General features: G+C 49.3%; 1 protein-coding gene and 1 long non-coding RNA gene across 2 annotated transcripts; one reads left to right on the forward strand and one right to left on the reverse strand.

Moving 5' to 3' along the window:
* Nucleotides 1-3626: 3626 nt before the first annotated feature.
* Nucleotides 3627-6168, reverse strand: FOXD3 (forkhead box D3). The gene has a single exon (XM_045546428.1). It carries the CDS (start codon nt 5680-5682, stop codon nt 4246-4248), a length of 1437 nt encoding a protein of 478 aa, XP_045402384.1. The 5' UTR covers nt 5683-6168; the 3' UTR covers nt 3627-4245.
* Nucleotides 6169-6860: 692 nt separating this feature from the next.
* Nucleotides 6861-7836, forward strand: LOC123634709. Its single transcript, XR_006733989.1, has 3 exons — nt 6861-7066; nt 7273-7393; nt 7568-7836. It is a non-coding gene; the product is annotated as an uncharacterized LOC123634709 (long non-coding RNA).
* The last annotated feature ends 10841 nt before the right edge of the window (nt 7837-18677 follow it).

The following is an 18677-nucleotide window of genomic DNA, read 5'->3' on the forward strand; positions in this document are numbered from 1 at the left end:
TGAGACCAGCCTGAGCAAGAGCGAGACCTCCCCCCGCCCCCCCCCATCCTTACTAAAAAATAGAAAGAAATTATCTGGCCAACTAAAAAAATATATATAAAAAATTAGCCGGGCATGGTGGCGCATGCCTGTAGTCCCAGCTACCCGGGAGGCTGAGGCAATAGGATTGCCTGAAGGCCAGGGGTTTGAGGTTGCTGTGAGCTAGGCTGACTCCACGGCACTCACTCTAGCCGGGCAACAGAGCGAGACACTGTCTCAAAAAATAAAAAAAAAAAAAAAGAGAAAGAAGGAAAGAAAGGAAAGAAAGAAAGAAACTTAGCAGTTTGTCCAAAGTCACAGTTAGGAAATGCTTAATCCTTGAATCCAGCACCTTCTGCAAGGCCCCTCTCATCCCACCATCCCATTTCTTCCTGCCATCCCCTCCAAAGAAACAGACACCCCACCACCACCACACACACCCAAACTGGGCCTGGCACTCTCAGAATGCCCTTCCAATCCCCCTCCCTTCACTACTTTATGTTGCAGTTTTGCACCACCACGGACACGGCTGGAGTCGGTGGACACATGGCTCTGGAACCAGCTTTCTTTCAGATCCCACACTCTTCAGGACAGTTTCTCAACTGATGCCCGTTAAAACGCCTCCACACCCCCTCCCCACATAGCCTTTCATGTTCTCCTCACTGCCAAGACTCTTCCTATAAACCATGTAAAATAAATAACTTCAAATATAATTCTTAATTGCTTCCAAGTCAATGTTTCCTCATCACTAAACTTTATTACTTCTCAATCTTTAGGGCACACTCCCCCTGGGGACTCTGTCCCTTCCAGTAGACAAGCTGAGGAAAGCAACTTCTCTGAGATTCGACCTGAGCGCCCCGGGTCCTGAGATGAGCAAGGGTGACCGGAGGCTCAAAGTCTGGGAGGGAAGGAGAGGCCTCTGAGGGCTGGAGCTGGACCCCCAGAGACAAATCGGGAAGTTTTCCGTCTGCTCGTCGCCCCCTACAGGCCACATCTGCTATCGCATGGAGAGCCCTCCAGTACAAGTATTTCACTCTATTCTTCGCTCAAATTTCCCTGGATATCCAGATCTACTCTTCCTTCCCGAGGGACTGGGTGCGGGGGCTCCACATAGGAACTCCGTCCTGAGGACGCCTGAGGGGCCACAGGCCTCGAGACTGGATTGATTTCCTAGAAATGAGTGTCAGAGGAAGTGGAAACGTTTCTAAATTTGTGTGTAGCCGAAAGCTAAAATCTTCCCTATAAAAATCAACCCGTTTCCTCCTTTCATTACAAATAAATCTGCCCCCTTTCCTATAGTTTTTTTTCTTAAGTGGAATAAAAAACAGATATCAATTGTGTTGCCTTTAAAGCTCAATGCGAGCGCTGTTTCCAGCGCCTTTCGTTGCAGGTGTCTGTGTTCCATAACATCAAACGTGGGTTTCAAGCTTCCCTCCACCCCCAACCCGCCCCACCACTAAGTGCTTGTGATCATTATCTATGATATCTGCATTTCTCTTTCTGCCCTAAATCTTCGTAGTTTAAAAAGCTTAAACCAAAAAGAGCTTTTGAGGGTGTTACGGACAGGCCTATCTTCCTAACATCTGCCAAGACTTTAAACAGCCGCTGGCCGGTTTGGGGGTCTGGGTCTGAGTCTCCTACCCTCCTAAGACATAAAGAACGGGGGCCATCTCCAGCCTGTAGTTCAAGGGTAAGAAGTGGCTGGAAGGAAAGTTGCCGGCGGCTCTTCTCTACACTCCGCCGCCTAATGAATGCATCGCTGGAAAAAGCCCTGCGAATCTTGTGGCTGAGTGTCACGCTGCGGGCGCAGGCTCGGCCGGTATTGCTGCTATGCGCGGAAATATGAGCGAGTAATTTTATAAGTAACAAAGGATCAGAGATGGAATGAGGCCCCTGTTATCCAATGTCATTTAGAAGCCTTGGATCAGCAGCTTCTTGAAGCTAAAAGTGAATTCAAGAAGCCCTGCCTTTCCCTTTTCCCAGGGGGTGTCAGCTAAATTTAGAAATAACCTCTATGTGTTTGCACAAATCATGTACCATTTGCTGTTTGTGTAAAAACCGATTAGCCAGACACAACTGTGAAACAACTTGTTACTTTTATAGCTGCAACACACAAACAAATTTAGATCCGTTTCGTTTTCCTTGTAAAAGGAGATTAGAAGGGACCCGCCCGAAGACCGTGTGGTCCATAATCTCTTCTTGGTGAAGGTTACTGTTGCTCCGCACGGAGGTGGTTGATTATCAGGTTCTTGTTTATCAAGTTAAACAATCTCACCCCCGGTAGCTTGTTTTATTTTAGGATCCCGATCCCGAAGGAATGTTTACTCAGGACACAATAATGTTTACCGTTTACCAGGAAAACTGATTCTGAGTTTGCAAGGAAGTGTCTTTCAAAGAGATCGCCTAGCTCACGGCGGCAGCGGAGAAATAGGGCTCTGATCCGCAGTGGGGAGGCAACGCCACGACCAGGGAGGAAAGGTGGACAACGCCAGGGACTGGCTGTTTTACAAACAGGACGTGCACAGGGCCGAGCTGACAGTACTGCTACCCGCTCCAGCTTTAAAAAGCGATTTCACACAAGTAATTGTAACAGCTAAATTAATTACAAAATAATTAGAATTGATGCCGTTTGAGGATATGCTGATGGTGGTGGGAAGCAGCCTCCTGCATCAAGATGTTTCATTTCTACTTTAATATTTTTTAAAGAAAGGTTTAAACAGGTGAAATGCATAGTAAAAATAATCTACGAGGACCTTCTCCGTTCCTGCCCCACAATCTCGCATTTCACACTAACCTAGCCTAAGGTAAAGGAAAAAACAGGGAAGAGGTGATGTGCAGCTGTTTTTAAAAGGGTATTAAGGCCACCATTCCTTGGCCCTCAGAAAGACTTCGGGTTGGAGAGAGGGGAAGCATCTATATAAATCCTTTAGAAACCCAATTATGTTATGGCTTGATTATTGCCATAGAAAACAGGCATCTTATTTGAAAATATTATGAAAATAAAACTGTTATTATCTATCCGGTTAACATAGATAATACAATCCCACTGCAAAATTTGAAATGTCATAACAAAATTTTTAAAAATCAACTGGATTTATTTACCACTTTTACTTAAGGAATGAAAAGAAATAATTTCTAAAATCTAAGATTTAAATAATAAAAAGATGTTTGGAATTCACTTACTTTTGAAAGGATAATTGAAATGACCAAGAACTCTCTCATTTGGGAAGTTTTCTTTGTGGAAGATACTAGTCTGGTCTTTTAAAAAAAAAATTTAAAGACTACGCTCTTGTTTACGTGTTTTTTAAAAAACCGATAGCTTTTTCTACAGAAATGTCTGATCATTTAGATTTAATGGGTTGACATGAATGAGATTATCACCCACATCCTGATTTTATGTGAAAACCTAAAGAAAAATATTAATATCATTTAAATTAGGCACACTTTCCTTTCTTCAAATAAATTTTTTTTTACATTCAAATTATGAATTAGCAAAGTTTGAAAAGATCCTTACTTCAAATTCCTCGATTTTGGGGGCAAAATAAAAAGCAAACACCATTTTAAAATCTTGCCATTTACTTCAGACACCTAAATAAACACTAGGCTGAGCATTTTAAAAATTTATTTACAAAGTTGTGTACAACACGATGGAATAACATTTAGAATACCATATATATTCATTCATATATAAACAGACTTTTATAATAGAATGACACTTTTCGCCTTTTTGAAAATTTTTTATATTTAAAATCTGCCAACGTCTCTATACATTCTTTTCTCAGATAAAACTGCGGAGAGTGAACCTTCAAAAAAAATGAAAGTTCAGAGCTCTAAATCTACTCAATTTGTTTTTTCTTAAAAAAATAAAAACCCCAAAAGGAAAGTCAATAATTTTTATACAAATATGTACAAAGAATTTCCCTCCCATCCCCACGGTACTGAGAGCAGGCGCCGTCGGGGAGCGTTTTTGGAAAATTCGGTTTTCGGTTTTACCTGTACGGAAAGCTATTCCCGGCGGGCGCGCGGTGAGTTTGCTCGGCAAGCTTAGGTGTGCGCGAGGGGGTGGAGGCCGCGGAAGGTGTTGGGGGGTCAGGGGAGAGGAAATGGGGGAGAGGCAGAGTCCGGATTGGGCAGGGGGACCGGGACCGGGGCGGGGCGCTCAGCCTGGAAGTGCCGCAGCTGCTCAAGGCCGCCGCTGGGCCCTGGGTCCCGGCCACCGGCGCGCCCCTATTGCGCGGGCCATTTGGCTTGAGCCGCGGCGGCGGCAGCGGCGGCGGCCGAGGCTGCGGGCTGCAGAAATTGTCCAGAGAGCGGCACGCTCAGGATGGGCGCAATGGTAGCGGTCGTCCGGCTCAGCGACAGCGGCTGGTGCGTGGCCATGAGCGCTGCCGACTGCACGGTCCCGGGCTGCCGCAGGAAGGACTGCGCCGTGCTGCCGCCCCCGCCCCCGCCAGTGCCGCCGGCGGCCCCAGCGCCCGCAGCCGAGCCCCCGGGAGCCGCCGGGCCTCCGCCGATAATGTTCTCTATGCTGAACGACGGCCGCGCGCTTGGCTCTGACTTGATGAGCGACGCCGTGGTGCCCGCGGCGCCCGCTGTTCCTGCAGCGGCCGCGGCGGCGCCCAGGCTGTTGAGCTGCAGCTGCAGGCCCGGGCCGAGCTGCGAGCCGAAGGCGGCAGCTTTGCGGCCCAGCTCGCCCGAGGGCAGCAGCGGCACGGCGGGCGGCAGCACTGGCGCCACCGGCGGCAGCGCGTACGGGTACTGGAGTGCCGCGGCCGCTGCTGCAGCCGCTGCGGCTGCCGGGTGCGAATAGGCGCCGGCCGCAGCCGCAGGGTGCAGGCCGTAGGGGCGGCCGTAGGGTCCCGCGGCGCCCGCAGCCGCTGCCAGGCTGTAAGCGCCGAAGCTCTGCATCATGAGCGCCGTCTGCTCGCGCAGGTGCTCCTGCTGGTGGCGCTTGAAGCGTTTCCGGCGCCGCAGGAAGCTGCCGTTGTCGAACATGTCCTCGGACTGGGGGTCCAGAGTCCAGTAGTTGCCCTTGCCCGGGTTGCCCGGCTCGCGAGGGATTTTGACGAAGCAGTCGTTGAGTGAGAGGTTGTGGCGGATGCTGTTCTGCCAGGCGGGGAACTTCTCCCGGTAGTAAGGGAAGCGGTTGCTGATGAACTCACAGATGCCGCTAAGGGTCAGCTTCTTCTGGGGGCTCTGCAGGATGGCCATGGTGATGAGCGCGATGTACGAATAGGGCGGCTTCACCAGGCTGTTCTTGGGTTTGCTCGGGGCCAGGCCGCCCGCGGAACCACTGCCCGTACCGGGTCCGCCGCCGCTCGCGCCGCCCTCCTCGCCAACAACGCCGCCCTTGCAGCCGTCCGCCTCGGGAGCGCCCACGTCGCCCCCTGGCCCGGCCCCGGCTCCGGCCGCCTCCTTGGACAATGCCAGGGGCTGCTGATGGGGCGGCTGAGGTTGCCCATGATGGGGTGCCGCCGGCGGCACTTCGTCCGCCTCGTCCAGGCGCAGCTCGGGCGGCCCCGCTGGGCTATCGCAACCGGCATCGCTATCCTTCTCCTCCAGCCCGTCGTCGCCCTCGCCCACCACATCGATGTCCACGTCCTCGGCCGTCAGCACCGTCTGGCCGGACATGTCGCTGGCGCTGCCGCTGCCGGAGAGGGTCATCCCTCCTCGGGGTTGGTAGCGGCGGCGGGGAGGAGGCAGCCGGCGATCGGGGTGGTCAGGGGCTGCCGCGGAGCTCAGGGGAAGAGGATTTGGGCGCCCCCGAAGGACTGGGGGCAGAGAGAGGGGAGGGGGCCGCAGGTGGCTCGGGGCCCTCCCAGCTCGGCTCACACTCTGCAGCCCCGCATCGTGCGGAGCGGGCGCTGCCGTCTGCCCCCCACGGCCGCGCTCCGCGAACTCCTGCCGTCTCTGGCGCTCGGTACTAGGCACTGGTTACTGCTCCTGGCCCCGGCGGCTTCTCCACGCCGCGCCCCCTCACTTAGCCCGCCTTCCTCGGCCTCTAGCCCGGGCGTTGGGCGCAGGAGCGGTCCTGGAGGGCGCGGGACGCCGGGCGCCGAGCAGCTCGGGAGGGCGCGGGCAGGGGCAACCGCAAGGGGGGGCGGTGTCAGGGACGCCGAAGCCCCCGTAGTCGAAAGTCTCGTTTTAAGGACTGGCCTGATAGATTACTTTCTACTTAAAGATCCAGCGGGAGGCGGGGCCACGTGACCGCGCGTGACGTCAGGGCCGCGGCGGAGCCGGCCAAACTCAAGTTGGTTCAGGGAATTGTCAACAAAGGGACGAGAGAAGCGCAACTCTGCACCGCACCGTGCGCCAGCATCCCGCAGGCCCCGAGGGCGCTCCGGCCCACCCGGAGCCCCCAGCCCATGCTGGAGCCCGGCTCAGGGGCCCAGAGAGCGTGTGGGTGTGAGTGTAGGTGGGTGGGTGTGAGCGACTGAGGGCAGGAGCCTGGGAGCGTCCGCCGGACTGTGCCCTGCCTTCCCCGCCCCCTCTCCCTTCCCCCTCTCCTTCGCCCCTTTGCCTACACTCCTTAGACAGGAACTGGGCAACGTAGAACAAGATTCCTATCCCATTTTTTAAAAAGAAAAACTTAGTAATCTCTGTTCTTTTTTTTTGTTTGATTGCTTTTACCTCTAAAGAGTAAGAAGAACGGCGCATCGAGCCCCCTCTTGCTAATTAGACCTCAGACCCTTCTCCATCCTCAGTGCTCATTCCAGAGAAGACACCTGCTGAGGTGTCGCCCTCCTCCCCCAAACCCAGACCTCTCAGATCTAGCCTTCGCTTTCCCGGCTCGACGCGGGCGTGTTTTTCTGCATATATTTTTTCGCGCGGCAACAACAGCATCAGCTGGGGTTCCCGAATGTCTGAAAATGGCTATTGATTAATCTATTAGAATAGTTGCCGAGAGAAATAAAAACGACGTAAAATAACAGGGAACCTATAAATAAAGAAGCCATAACTGGCTGCTTGGAGTTGTTAAACGACTTAGCATATGAAAAAGTCGGAAATGAGGCGCTGAGGAAGGAGCCGGGATTTGGCAGCGGCCTGGGTAAGTCTAGGGGAGCGGGGAAGAGGCCTCGGGCCTCTAGGTTAGACGCCGCGCCCCTCCCGGGGGCGGCTGAAGTAGAGTGCCGGGAGCGGACAAGGACTGCCCAGGCGGTGGGTACGGCCTCCGGAGAATCTGGGCGACCCTGGCATGCTGGCGGGCTTGGGCTCTGCGTTGCCGGGAACTAACGTGGATTCTCTCTTGTTAAGACGTAGACAAACCCTCCAAGATTTAACTTCCGCGGAAACCAGCGGCAGAGCCAGTGCAGGAGGAGGCGAGGATGTGTGGCCAATACACAAGGAGTTTCCTTGACAAGGAAAGTCACTGATGGTAGGAAAAACTGTGGGGATTTCACTGGGACGGGTGGACGGCGGGGGTAAGGGGAACACGGCAAAGCGACCCTAGGTGCGTGGCCGGGGCACGTGGACCTCACACCTTCAAGGGTACTCAGTGTTCCTGTCCCGGTGAATCCCCGACGCGCCGTCTTTTTCCTCCCGCATTTAGGCCATCTAGTTACAAGCCGCAAGCGCCGGCCGGGTGTGGCGGGCACATGGAACCCAAGCTCAGCCTGTACACTGAGGCCTGGGAGGGGAGCGCCGGCCTCACCAGAGGAAGGAGCATCAGGGGAGAAGGTCCGAGAGGAAGTAATCAGTGAAATATTTACAGAAGACGATGGGAAACTGATTTAATTCCTGGTGGACACGGGTGCTTCTGATTTCCTCAGTCTGTGTCTCCCCACCCACGATCCCTCTTTCCCTGGCTTAGATACACCAAAAAATTAACTCAATAAAATAAAAAAAAATCTGTAAACTTACTTCATTATAGGCATTGCGAGACAGATTGACTTTCATCCCCGTTAGACAATTCCCCCAGGTGTAACACTAGCCCATTGGATCCTGATTTCACAGGATGTTCCAGGTTGGGGGTGGGGGCAGTGACTCCATCCTGAGATGCCAGAGAATCTCCACGGTTTTTCTGTATCTAAATGATCCCGGGGTTGCACCTGGCCCTAAAAGGCATCTGAGAGTTGATTTCCGCAGCTGCACAGCTTTGTGTCTCCCAGGCTCCCAACCGTTTACAAATGCTGTCTAGGCAGCCTCCCAAGAAACCGATCTGAGCTGCGAGCTGACTGCCCACCGCCCTGGGCTGCAGAGGTCGCGGCTACAACTGCCTTAGCAACGCAAAGGAAGGTCAGAAGGACAAAAAAAGAAGCCGAAATTTACACATTCAGAAACTCCTTTTGCTCCGCTTGGATTGCGCAGCCCGAGAGGCAGGTGCGGGGCACATTGCGGACCCTACCGCGCGGCCTTGGTAGCTGGGCCTGCGTGGACACGTGCGTGTGTGTGCGCGCGGGAGGGTGGTGGCCCCAGGGCTGCCCTCGCCAGTCTTCTTGAAGTAGCCTCCAAATGAGCCTAATTTCGATTCCGCCGCCCACCGGGTCTGGCTCTCGGGACTCCCTCCACACCGCTGGTCGCTGCCTCTCACCCTCCCTCCGCCACGGCCCGGCCTGATCCGTCCATTCCCCACTGTCTCCTTGGAACCTCCCTGGGGAAGGGGGGTGGGGGATGAACAACTCCCAGCTGCCGGTTCCATTTGTTGCGCTTTTTTCCTTCGACACAATAAAAGTCAAATTAATTGATTCATACCATTAATTACGGCGCGTAGCGTGAAAAGCAACGCTTCCCCTCGGTTAGAGATCTATTGTGCTAATCTCTTGTTCAATCAGTGTTACCATCTGATGCCGGGGCCGGCCCTTACAGAAACTTTTCGACTCGATTAGCTAAATGATGAGACGTGCAGGACCTACTGGCTGCGGCCCCGACGTACCGCGCCCGCGCTCGCTGGCCTAACGGCTTAATATCGATTTCCAGCAGAGGAGGCGGATTTTTCCGCGGCCACACTAGGCTCGGGAATCGGCCACCGGTTTCCTCCTTCCAGGCGGACAGTGGGACCCGCACAACCTCCCGGGGCGGGAAGGAGTTGAAGCAGCAGCCCAGGTGGGAGACAGGAAGGTTCCTGCTGTCCTGGACGCCAGAGGCTGCCGCAGCGGAAGAATCCGAGCCCGACGCAGTGTAGGGTCCTGCCCAAAGCCGGCTAGATTCGGGCTAAGTAAATTCTGTTAACCGCATAATTGCAGTTTGCAGCTAAAAGCCCACAGGTCATCAGTTACCGCCAAACTTTAGAATAGAGATGGAAGAAGTGAGACAAACACAAAGTGAGACACAGTGGGGGCAAGAAAAATGTGATAGAGGAAACAGAAATGGGGTGAGGGGAGACATGGATAAACAGTTTCTGAGTCTCAAAGGGTTATTGGTGGAGATGGACGGAGAACAGTACACACCAACACACACACACAATTATGAGAGTGACTACTTGAGTCTCAACAAGCAAACTTCCCAGGAGAGATTTAAAGAGGAAGATGGCAGCCAGCTGCCTTGCCTGCTCAAGTGTTTGAAACGTTTCAACTGAAGGAGAGTAGAATGAAACTCCGTCGGTTCTTCCTGGGGCGGGCAGAGTACGTGGTACCCAAATGGGAAAGCCACCGGGACTTGCTCTGGGTTGGGGGCGGGATCTAGGTTCTAGCAACAGGAGGCAAGAAGAGTGGAGTCCGAATCGATAGGAAGGAAATTGAGACGTCTCCAGGGGAGGGGAGAGATTTAGTGTGTGCGTTCGGGTGGGGGGAGGTGGGGGAGGAAATGGATGGAAAAATTTATGATGGAGAAGGGGAAATTAATTACAGCTCAATTTGAGTTCTTAAGTGGTCAACACGGGAGGAGGGGCACGGTGAGAGAGCGGAAGACGGAAATGGCCCACCTACCCCTCGCCAGGCCCAAGCGAACCCAGATGCCCTCTTTCTCCTCCTTTAATTCAGAGACCACGCCAATGGCTTGAATAAATCGTTGGTGCGATGTGAAATAGAATCATCATGCCCTAGCGCGGGTGCAATTTTCTTACGATCCGGGGAGTTGGGACCAGGTTCTTTAGCGTGAAAGGAGCGCCCCCCACAGAGAGCAGCTACCGTCTCTCTTAGGAAACAAAACGTGGATGCAGCCATTTGGAAAATACCTCTGCTATCTCTTCTACCTCTGCCCCAAAGAAAGTCGGCTCCTTCTAGACAATCTTCATAGATTAAACTATCATCAGCCTCTTTGGACGGCCGCCACCGAGGAAGGTGGGGAGGGCAGAGGTGATCCTTGAGGCCCGAATCCACCCAGATTATTTCCATTTCCCAGGGGGTGGGGTTTTCAACTCTCTTCCCACCACCACCACCCTTGTATGCCTCTCCAGATCTCTTCGGAGTTAAAAAAAAAAAAAAAAAAAAAAAAGGCTAATTTAATGTTCTTGTTTGGATTTGCATCTCAAAACTTCATTTATTTTCAAGGTGTCTGCCACTCAGGGTCCACGCCAAGGCGCCTGTAAATGGCGAGACACCAAAAGGAAAGGAGAGAGAGAGGAAGAGAGAGAGGATGGTTTCGAATTTATTTATATTGGAAATGTATAAACATCCATTCTGTAAAAGGCAACACGTTTAATTAACGATGAGAGAGCAGTTAGGGGCAGAAAGCTAGTAAAATTGTGTGATAAATTTATGGCATTGTTAGCGTGCTTTTAATTATGGCTATTATGTTAATTATTTCACATTAGCATGGAGTTATCAGCAGCATGTCAGATTTAATCAAAACGAGCCTTTCTCTCGAAAATTGTTCTTTTCATCCGCGAGGAGAAAGGTCCTGGACAGAATCGGGGCTTAAAAATGACTTGGCATTGAAAGCCGGAGTCTTTCCGACACAGTTTGGAGCGACGCGGCCCGGCCCGGCTGTCCGCTGGGTCCCTCCAGGCTATCTGCAGCTCGCGGAGGAGCCGAGGACGGGGTTTTTAGGAATTCACCATTTTCACCCCCTTCGGAGCCGACACTTCATCATGCGAGATCATTCTGTCAAACAATATGATGCTGCTCATTTTTATCTGTCCCGCTTTACAAAATCCCCATTCAGCCGGCCGAGGAGCAACAAAAGCCTGTGAGCAGCTCGGCGGCCGCTGGCGGCCACAGCCTCCCCGGTGCGCAGGAAAGAAAGGCGAGAGGGGCCGGGGAAAGCAGGCGGCGGGCGCGCGCCCCTCGCCGCCCGAGGGAACGCGGCCTGCCGGGGCCCGCGCGCCCAGGTGGCGGGTCCTCGGGTGTGGCCAGGGCGGGGCACGCCTCTCTCGGGCCGGCGCCCGCCCTCGGTCTCCCCGCGGGCGCAGGGCGAAAGCACCTTTTCCTCCCCGCGAGCGACTCGCCCACCCAGGCCACATCGATTTCTTAATCACCGCCGATCGATTTATTGGGAGCAAATAAATAGCCCGTTTTGGAAACGTTTCAATTGTTGGCTTGATGGTTGGGGCGCTGACGCAGGAGGGCGGGCAGGGCCGCGGGGCGCGCGCGGGAAGGGGCTTGTGGGAAGGCGGGGAGCGTAGAGGCCGAGCGCGACCCGCCCCAGGAGCCTCCAGTGGAGCGCGCGGGCAGCCCCCGCAAGTCCCCGCGCACTTCGGTCTCCCGCGACGCCCGGGCCTCCTCGAAGGCGCCGCTTCTCCTCCGCTCGCGCCCAGCTCCCTCTGGCGGCGGGGCGCGCAAGACCTCAGCGCCCAGCCCCTCCACCTAGTTACGTCCAGGCAAGTTCGCCCGGCTTTCGGATTCCTTTGAAAAGTCCCTCTTTAGGCCACCAACCGACCCTGAGTCCAGGCCTCGGGACCCTCGCGGGGACAGGCCTCCCAGGCCTTGGGCAGTCGGGCCCACCTCGCTGGCCTTCCGGTCCAGGCTGCGGACGCCACGGGCTCCTAGCCCCTGGGCCGGGAGCGGCCTTCCTGCACAAGACCACTCAGGCCCCCGCCCTTCCCGGGACAGGGTTGTGGACAGGCCAGCTGTTGCCTTATTTTTAGTGCCATTCCATTCGCGCGGTTATATTTAACTCGATCCACTCCTCCGAGGAGGTCGCTGGGACATCGAATTCTCCACATCGCAGCTTGGGCCCGCCCGCTTTGCCTCAGGGGCAGTTCCTCATGGGGCAGATTGGAAAACCCCAGCTTAAGAATCTTTGACATCTCCGGAGCTTGGCGAGGACAGGAGAAAGGGAGGTCTGGTTCTAGGAGCAGTCGCTACCACGCCTGCCAATGCGCTGCGAGGGGATTCTGCCTTGTGGGGCCAGGGGGGAGGGAGAAGGAGTCAGTCCTACGGGAAGGAGTCTCTGCGGGGAGTATTGGGTCCATTTCCTACTTATGCAAGACCCAGAGCATCTATCTAGGAGACCTGGAAGACCTCTTACAAAAAGTTTATGATTTTGTATTCATGCAGGAATACTCTCCAACACTCCAACACTCCTACTCTCCAACACACCCAACAGGATACTTAATTTTGAATAGTATGTTGGCTCTTCGGTTCCAGCAAAATCTCAAAAAGACCTTGCCACTGGCTCACTCACATCTTGGACAAAGGACCCACTTGGATAACATACAGAAACACCGTTGTGTTACACACTTTATTGACAAAAAAGGTCAGACTGAATTTGCAAACAATGCAAAAGCCGTGTATTAAAGGTACACATACAGATGTGACACGATCAGGGATACTGAAAACACACTTTTAAACTTTACATTCTTCTAACATTTTTAAAGAAACAACTTTCTTTTTCTTGGGTCAAAAGTGGGTATTTCTGGATGCCTCTTTTTGTAGGTCTCCTTTCAATGTAGAAATTTCTTGGATTGAAGTCATACTGAGAGCTGAATTCAGGGGAAGAGGATAATATATGAGAGAGAGAGTACATACATATACATATTTACTCATTTATTCCTTTATTAATAATTTGTTGAACTATTGTAGACTCTGGAAAGTGCTAGGGATGAAAAGTATTAAACCAAAGGTCCCTCAAGGAAAAGCCAGGCAAGAGAATCAGCGTTTCCAGTGCAGGTTATAGGTACTATGGCAGAGGGAAACAGAGCACTCAGGAGGGCCTTTCTCACTGGGTGGGGAATGACAAAGTATGAAGCTTTCCTATGCAGAAGATAATATTGACCAGCTAGCTCTGACTTTAGGAGTATTCAGAGAAGATTAGGGAGAAGTAAATTAGAACCTGGGATACTTGGGAAAAGAAAGTATTAAGTTGGATGCCTAACATTACTTCTGGACAGCCAGAACGTACTTGGTCTCAAGGGAAATGGGCAATAGAAGTGTGACAAGGAAATAGAAGGATGGAAGAAGAGAGAAGGGAGTGTAAAAATTGAACTTTGCTTAGAAATTTTGTGTAGGGGTCTAGTATATTTAGATTACACAGGAGTACTTTGACTAATAAATACATGGGAGAAATTTAATACGTTTTTTTTTAATTTTTTTTTTTTTTTTTTTGAGACAGAGTCTTGCTCTGTTGCCCGGGCTAGAGTACCATGGCATCAGCCTAGCTCACAGCAACTTCAAACTCCTGGGCTTAAGCAATCCTTCTGCCTCAGCCTCCCACGTAGCTGGGACTATAAGGCATGTGCCACCATGCCTGGCTAATTTTTTTCTATATATATTTTTAGCTGTCCAAATAATTTCTTTCTATTTTTAGTAGAGATGGGGTCTCCCTCTTGCTCAGGCTGGTCTCGAACTCCTGACCTCGAGCGATCCTCCCACCTTGGCCTCCCAGAGTGCTAGGATTACAGGCATGAGCCAGCACCCGGCCCTGGGAGAAATTTAAAAGAGAACATAGGTAAAAGGAGAAGATCTGAGGAAAGATGATAGAGAGAGAATATTGAAAAGGCTCGTTGTTAGACCCAGCTAATTTTCTAACCTTGCCATATTCATCAAGGGCCAGGCACTGGAACTACAAGGGTGAATAAGAAGGTAGACTTAAGCATGGGGGTCTGTGCCTGTAGTCCCAGCTACTGGGGAGACTTGAGACTAGCAGTTCAAGGGGTCAGTGAGCTATGATCACACCATTGCACTCCAGCCTTGGGTGACAAGAGCAAAACCTTGTCTCTTAAAAAAAAAAAAAAGAAGAAGAAGAAGGTAGTCTCCACCTCTAGAATGTTAACTCCACAAGGAAGGGTGGAATTTTTATCTTTTCTGTTGTAGCCCTAGCCTCCAGGCAGCAAAGCTCTGGGAGTGTGGGGGTGGGGGTGGAGCTCAGTAAATATTGGTTGGATGACCAGATCAGTAAAACACAGCCCCTCTCTTATGGGGGACTTCTTCAGAAAAGCCTGTAGTTAAAATATTGTGTGATGAGTTATAAATATATGTGATAGAATGTTGCAGGAGTGCAGAGCAGACATAACTAACTCTGCCTGGATAAGAGGTATGTAGAAAGGTTTCCTGAAGGAAATAATGCTTGAGCTGTCTTGAATGTTGAGTAGCAGTTAGGTGGATGAAGGGAGGAACAGAGTTCTAGGCAGAGAACACAGCATGAGCAAAGACACAGACGTATGCAAGACAGGAGGAGTAGCATGTAACTTGGTATAACTGAAAAGAGATAGAGAAGTGGCTGGAGTTGATACTGGAGCAGGTAGACAAAGGTAAAATAAAGCCCTGCATATTGGGCCAAAGAGCCCAAAGTTGATAAGGAACCACTAAAGGGCTTTAACTTTTTGAGTGGCATGATCAGAATAAAATTTTGGAAACATCCTTTGGGGGAATGTGAAGGATAAACTGGAGGGGATAAAAGATAGTAAGGAGGCTATTTCAGTTATCCTAGTCAGAGGTGATGAAGATGTGATTTAAATTATTGATAGTGGGACTGGAGAAGAGGGGATGAATTGGAGAGGATTTAGCAGGTAAAAATTAATAGAACTAAGTATCTAGCTAATAAGGGGGAGAGAGTTCATGGCAGCACCCACGTATGGAATTTGGGTGTCTGGAGGAAAATGGTGGTACCTAATTGAGAGAATACAGATGAAGGAACACTCTCTAGTCTCTTGTACCTCATTTCCTCATCCATAAAATAGAAATAATAGTACTTTCCTCATGGGGTTGTTATAAGTGTTAAGTACATGCAAACACTTAGAGCAGGGTTTGGCACAGTAGTTAAGAATCACTCAAAACAATTTTTTTTAATAGATTGTGTCTTTGTAATGCCTTTTCCTGTCTTCTGATAGAGAGACACAGTCTCAGCCTTCTAGGAGTTTTCAGTTTAGTGGTGAAAAGTAAGAGAGGCAGACATTGTAAGCCCTTGAAAGTAAAGATTGAGAGGCTTAGATTATTATTATTTTTATCCTGAAGGTGACTATTGTAGAATTTTGAACGCAGAAGTAATGTGACTGGATATGTGTTTTAGCAATATCGCTCTATCATCAGTGTGGCGAATGGACTGAAAGGGGAAGATGATGAGTTTAGTTTTGCACATACTGAATTTGAGGTGCTAGTAGAATTTCTGCATAGAGATAATTAGTAGGAAATAAGAGTTGGGAGTAGTGCTATCTAATGGAAATAAAATGTAAGCCACAAATGTGAGCCATATATGTACTTTTAAATTTCTAATAGCCACATTTAAAAAGTAACCAGAAACACATAAAATTGATTTTAGTGATATCTTTTATTTAATCCAGAAATATTTATTTACTTTTATTTATATCTAAAAATATTGCCATTTCAGCCTAGTAGCTGGGACTACAGGCAGGCACCACCTCGCCTGGCTTTATGTAGTTTTAGATAGAGAGATTATTATAAGGGTTTGGTCATCCCTGATAGGAATTATTTAAATATAAATAGATTGCTTATTTAATAATAATTCTGATAGGAATTATTTAACTATAAGTGGATTACTGCTGATGAGTTTTTTTTTTTTTTTTTTTGAGATTGAGTCTCGCTCTATCACCTGGGCTAGAATGCCCTGGTGTCAGCGTAGATCACAGCAACCTCAAACTCCTGGGCTCTAGCAATTCTCCTGCCTCAGACTCCCAAGTAGCTGGGATTACAGCACCACACCACCACATCTGGCTAATTTTTCTATATTTAGTAGAGACAGGGTCTCGCTGTTGTTCAGGCTGGTCTTGAACTCCCAAGCTCAAGAGATCCTCCCACCTTGGCATCCCAGAGTGCTAGGATTACAGGCGTGAGCCACTGCACCCGGCCTGGTGAGTTAGTTATTGAGTGTAGATACCATTTCTTCATTCTGTGCATAGTTATTGTTTGATTTCATTACAACTCATGTGTATTGCCTTTCTATGAACTTGTCCCACAGTCACAGTGACCAATCATTTATCCCTATTGGCTTGGAATAGTTCCAGTTTAAGCCTACTTTTCAAGTAAAATCTTTTCTAAGTCATGTTTTATTATTGGAAGTGTCCTATTTGGATAATAAATTATTTGGCTATCCCATACATAGTAGATGTAACTTTCAACACTTAGAACCTTCTGCGAAGCTGCCCATCAAGTCTTCTACTAATGGATAGGGGAGTGCTTGAAACAAATGTAGGCACCAGTTATAGTTTTAATTGCCTCCCAGTTAGGTCAGGGCTTCTCTTTGCCCTCTCCTTTTGTTTTCCTAAGGGAAATCAAACCAGCAAGGCCTACCAAATAAGAGTGTGACTACTGAATCTTCTTTTTGACCCCAAATACAACCTATACATTCCCATCTCATCCACACCATAAATGATGAAAGTGATTTATTATGCACTTGCTATGTGCTAGGTGCTCTCCCATGCAATTTGCATGTATTTATTTAATCCTTACAACAATCTTAAGAGGGAGGAGTTATAATTATTCCCATTTTACAAATGAGGAAAGTCACTCAGACAGGATATGAACTCGGTTTTACCTCAGAGCATATGCTCTTTTTTTTTTTTTTTTTTTTATTTTTAGTTGTCCAGCTAATTTCTTTCTATTTTTTTTAGTAGAGACGGGGTCTCACTCTTGCTCAGGCTGGTCTCAAACTCCTGACCTGGAGCAATCATCCCGCCTCGGCCTTCCAGAGTACTGGGATTACAGGCGTGAGCCACCGCGCCTGGCCGGAGCCTATGCTCTTAAGTACTCTGCTGCACTGCCCTGTAATATCATCCTGCTTTCCATCTGCCCCTTCCTTCCCTTTCCTTATCCCCAATAGCTTTCTCACTGGCACCCACAACTGAATTACATCTTTCAATGGGGCATATTGATTAAATGTTTTTATAATTTTATTATTAATTATTTGAATTATGGAAGATGATGCACAAAGAACAAATCTTTATTGTCTAGTCATTATTGCAGAGTATATTTTGCTCTTTTATAGGATAAAGATATGTGTCAACCATTTTGTGCTATTTTTTTTTTAAAGGGGCCATAGTACTGTTTGGATAACTTGACAAGGTGAATAAAACGATCATATCTTTTTTGATTATGAAAGCCTTTCAGAACAGATAGTCTCTAGGAAAAAATGAATATAGAATTTTTAGTAACTACCTCTAATTATCATCTATTATTGCATTATCCCAAAATCTAGCAGCTTAAAATGACAAATACTTATTCAAATACTTATTTTCTCACAGTTTCTGTGGATTCGGAATTCAGAAAGGGCATATCTTGGTAGTTCTTGCCCAGGATATCTCATGAGGTTGCAGACAAGCTGTTGACTGGAGCTGCAGCCTTCTGAAGACTTGATGGGCTTACTTATGGCTGTTTGCAGGAAGCCTGCCTTTCTTGTCATGAAGGTTTCTCCATAGGACTCCTTAAGTGTCCTTATGACATGGCGGCTGTCCCTCTAGAGCAAGTGATACAAGAGAAAAAGCAAGGAAGAAGCCACAGTGTTTCTTCTGGCCTAGCCTCATCATATGCTGTTACTTCTGCTAAATCTATTGGTCACATAGGCCAATCTTGATGCAGTGTAGGAGTGTGCTGTTAAGGATGTGAACACTAGAAGGTGAGGATCATTGGGGTCATCTTGGAGGCTAGCTGCCACTGTCTATCCTACGTTCATGTCACTCCCACATGCAAAATGTACTCACTTCCTCCCAAGGTTCCCAAAAGTCTCATTCTATTACAGCATCACCTCAAAGTTCAGAATCTCATCATATAAATCAAATTCAGGTGTAAATGATACTTCTTTGGTGTAGTTTCATAAGCATAGCTCCTTGAGTACAGTTCTTCTTGATCTGAAGACCTGTGAACTAAAGAGACAAGTTATCTTTCTCCATATATACTCCAACATAAAATGGTAGGACAGGCATGAGATAACTGCTATTTAGACACTCCTATTCAAAAAGGGGGAATAGGGAAGTCACAGGAGAATAACCAGCCTATAGCAATTCTGAAATCCAGTTGGGCACAGGCTGATGGTTCCTTGATTAGGGCTCAGTGCCTGAGAATAATTTTCTTTTTCTTTTTCTTTCTTTCTTTTCTTTTCTTTTCTTTCTTTCTTTTCTTTTTTTTTTTTTTTTAAGACAGGGTCTCACTCTTGCCTGGACTAGAAAGAATGAGGTGACATCAGCTTGGCTCACAGCAACCTCAAACTCCTGGGCTCAAGCAATCCTCCTGCCTCAGCCTCCCAAGTAGCTGGGACTACAGGCATGTACCACCATACCCGGCTAATTTTTTCTACATATTTTTAGTTGTCCAGCTAATTTCTTGCTATTTTTAGTAGAGACGGGGTCTTGCTCTTGCTCAGGCTGGTCTCGAACTCCTGAGCTTGAGCAATCC

Source organism: Lemur catta, chromosome 3, assembly GCF_020740605.2.
Source record: "Lemur catta isolate mLemCat1 chromosome 3, mLemCat1.pri, whole genome shotgun sequence".
Taxonomy (NCBI): Eukaryota; Metazoa; Chordata; class Mammalia; order Primates; family Lemuridae; genus Lemur; species Lemur catta.

Bases quoted from the DNA above. Each gene is read 5' to 3' on its own strand.
- FOXD3 (XM_045546428.1), bottom strand. From the start codon at position 5,682: ATGACCCTCTCCGGCAGCGGCAGCGCCAGCGACATGTCCGGCCAGACG.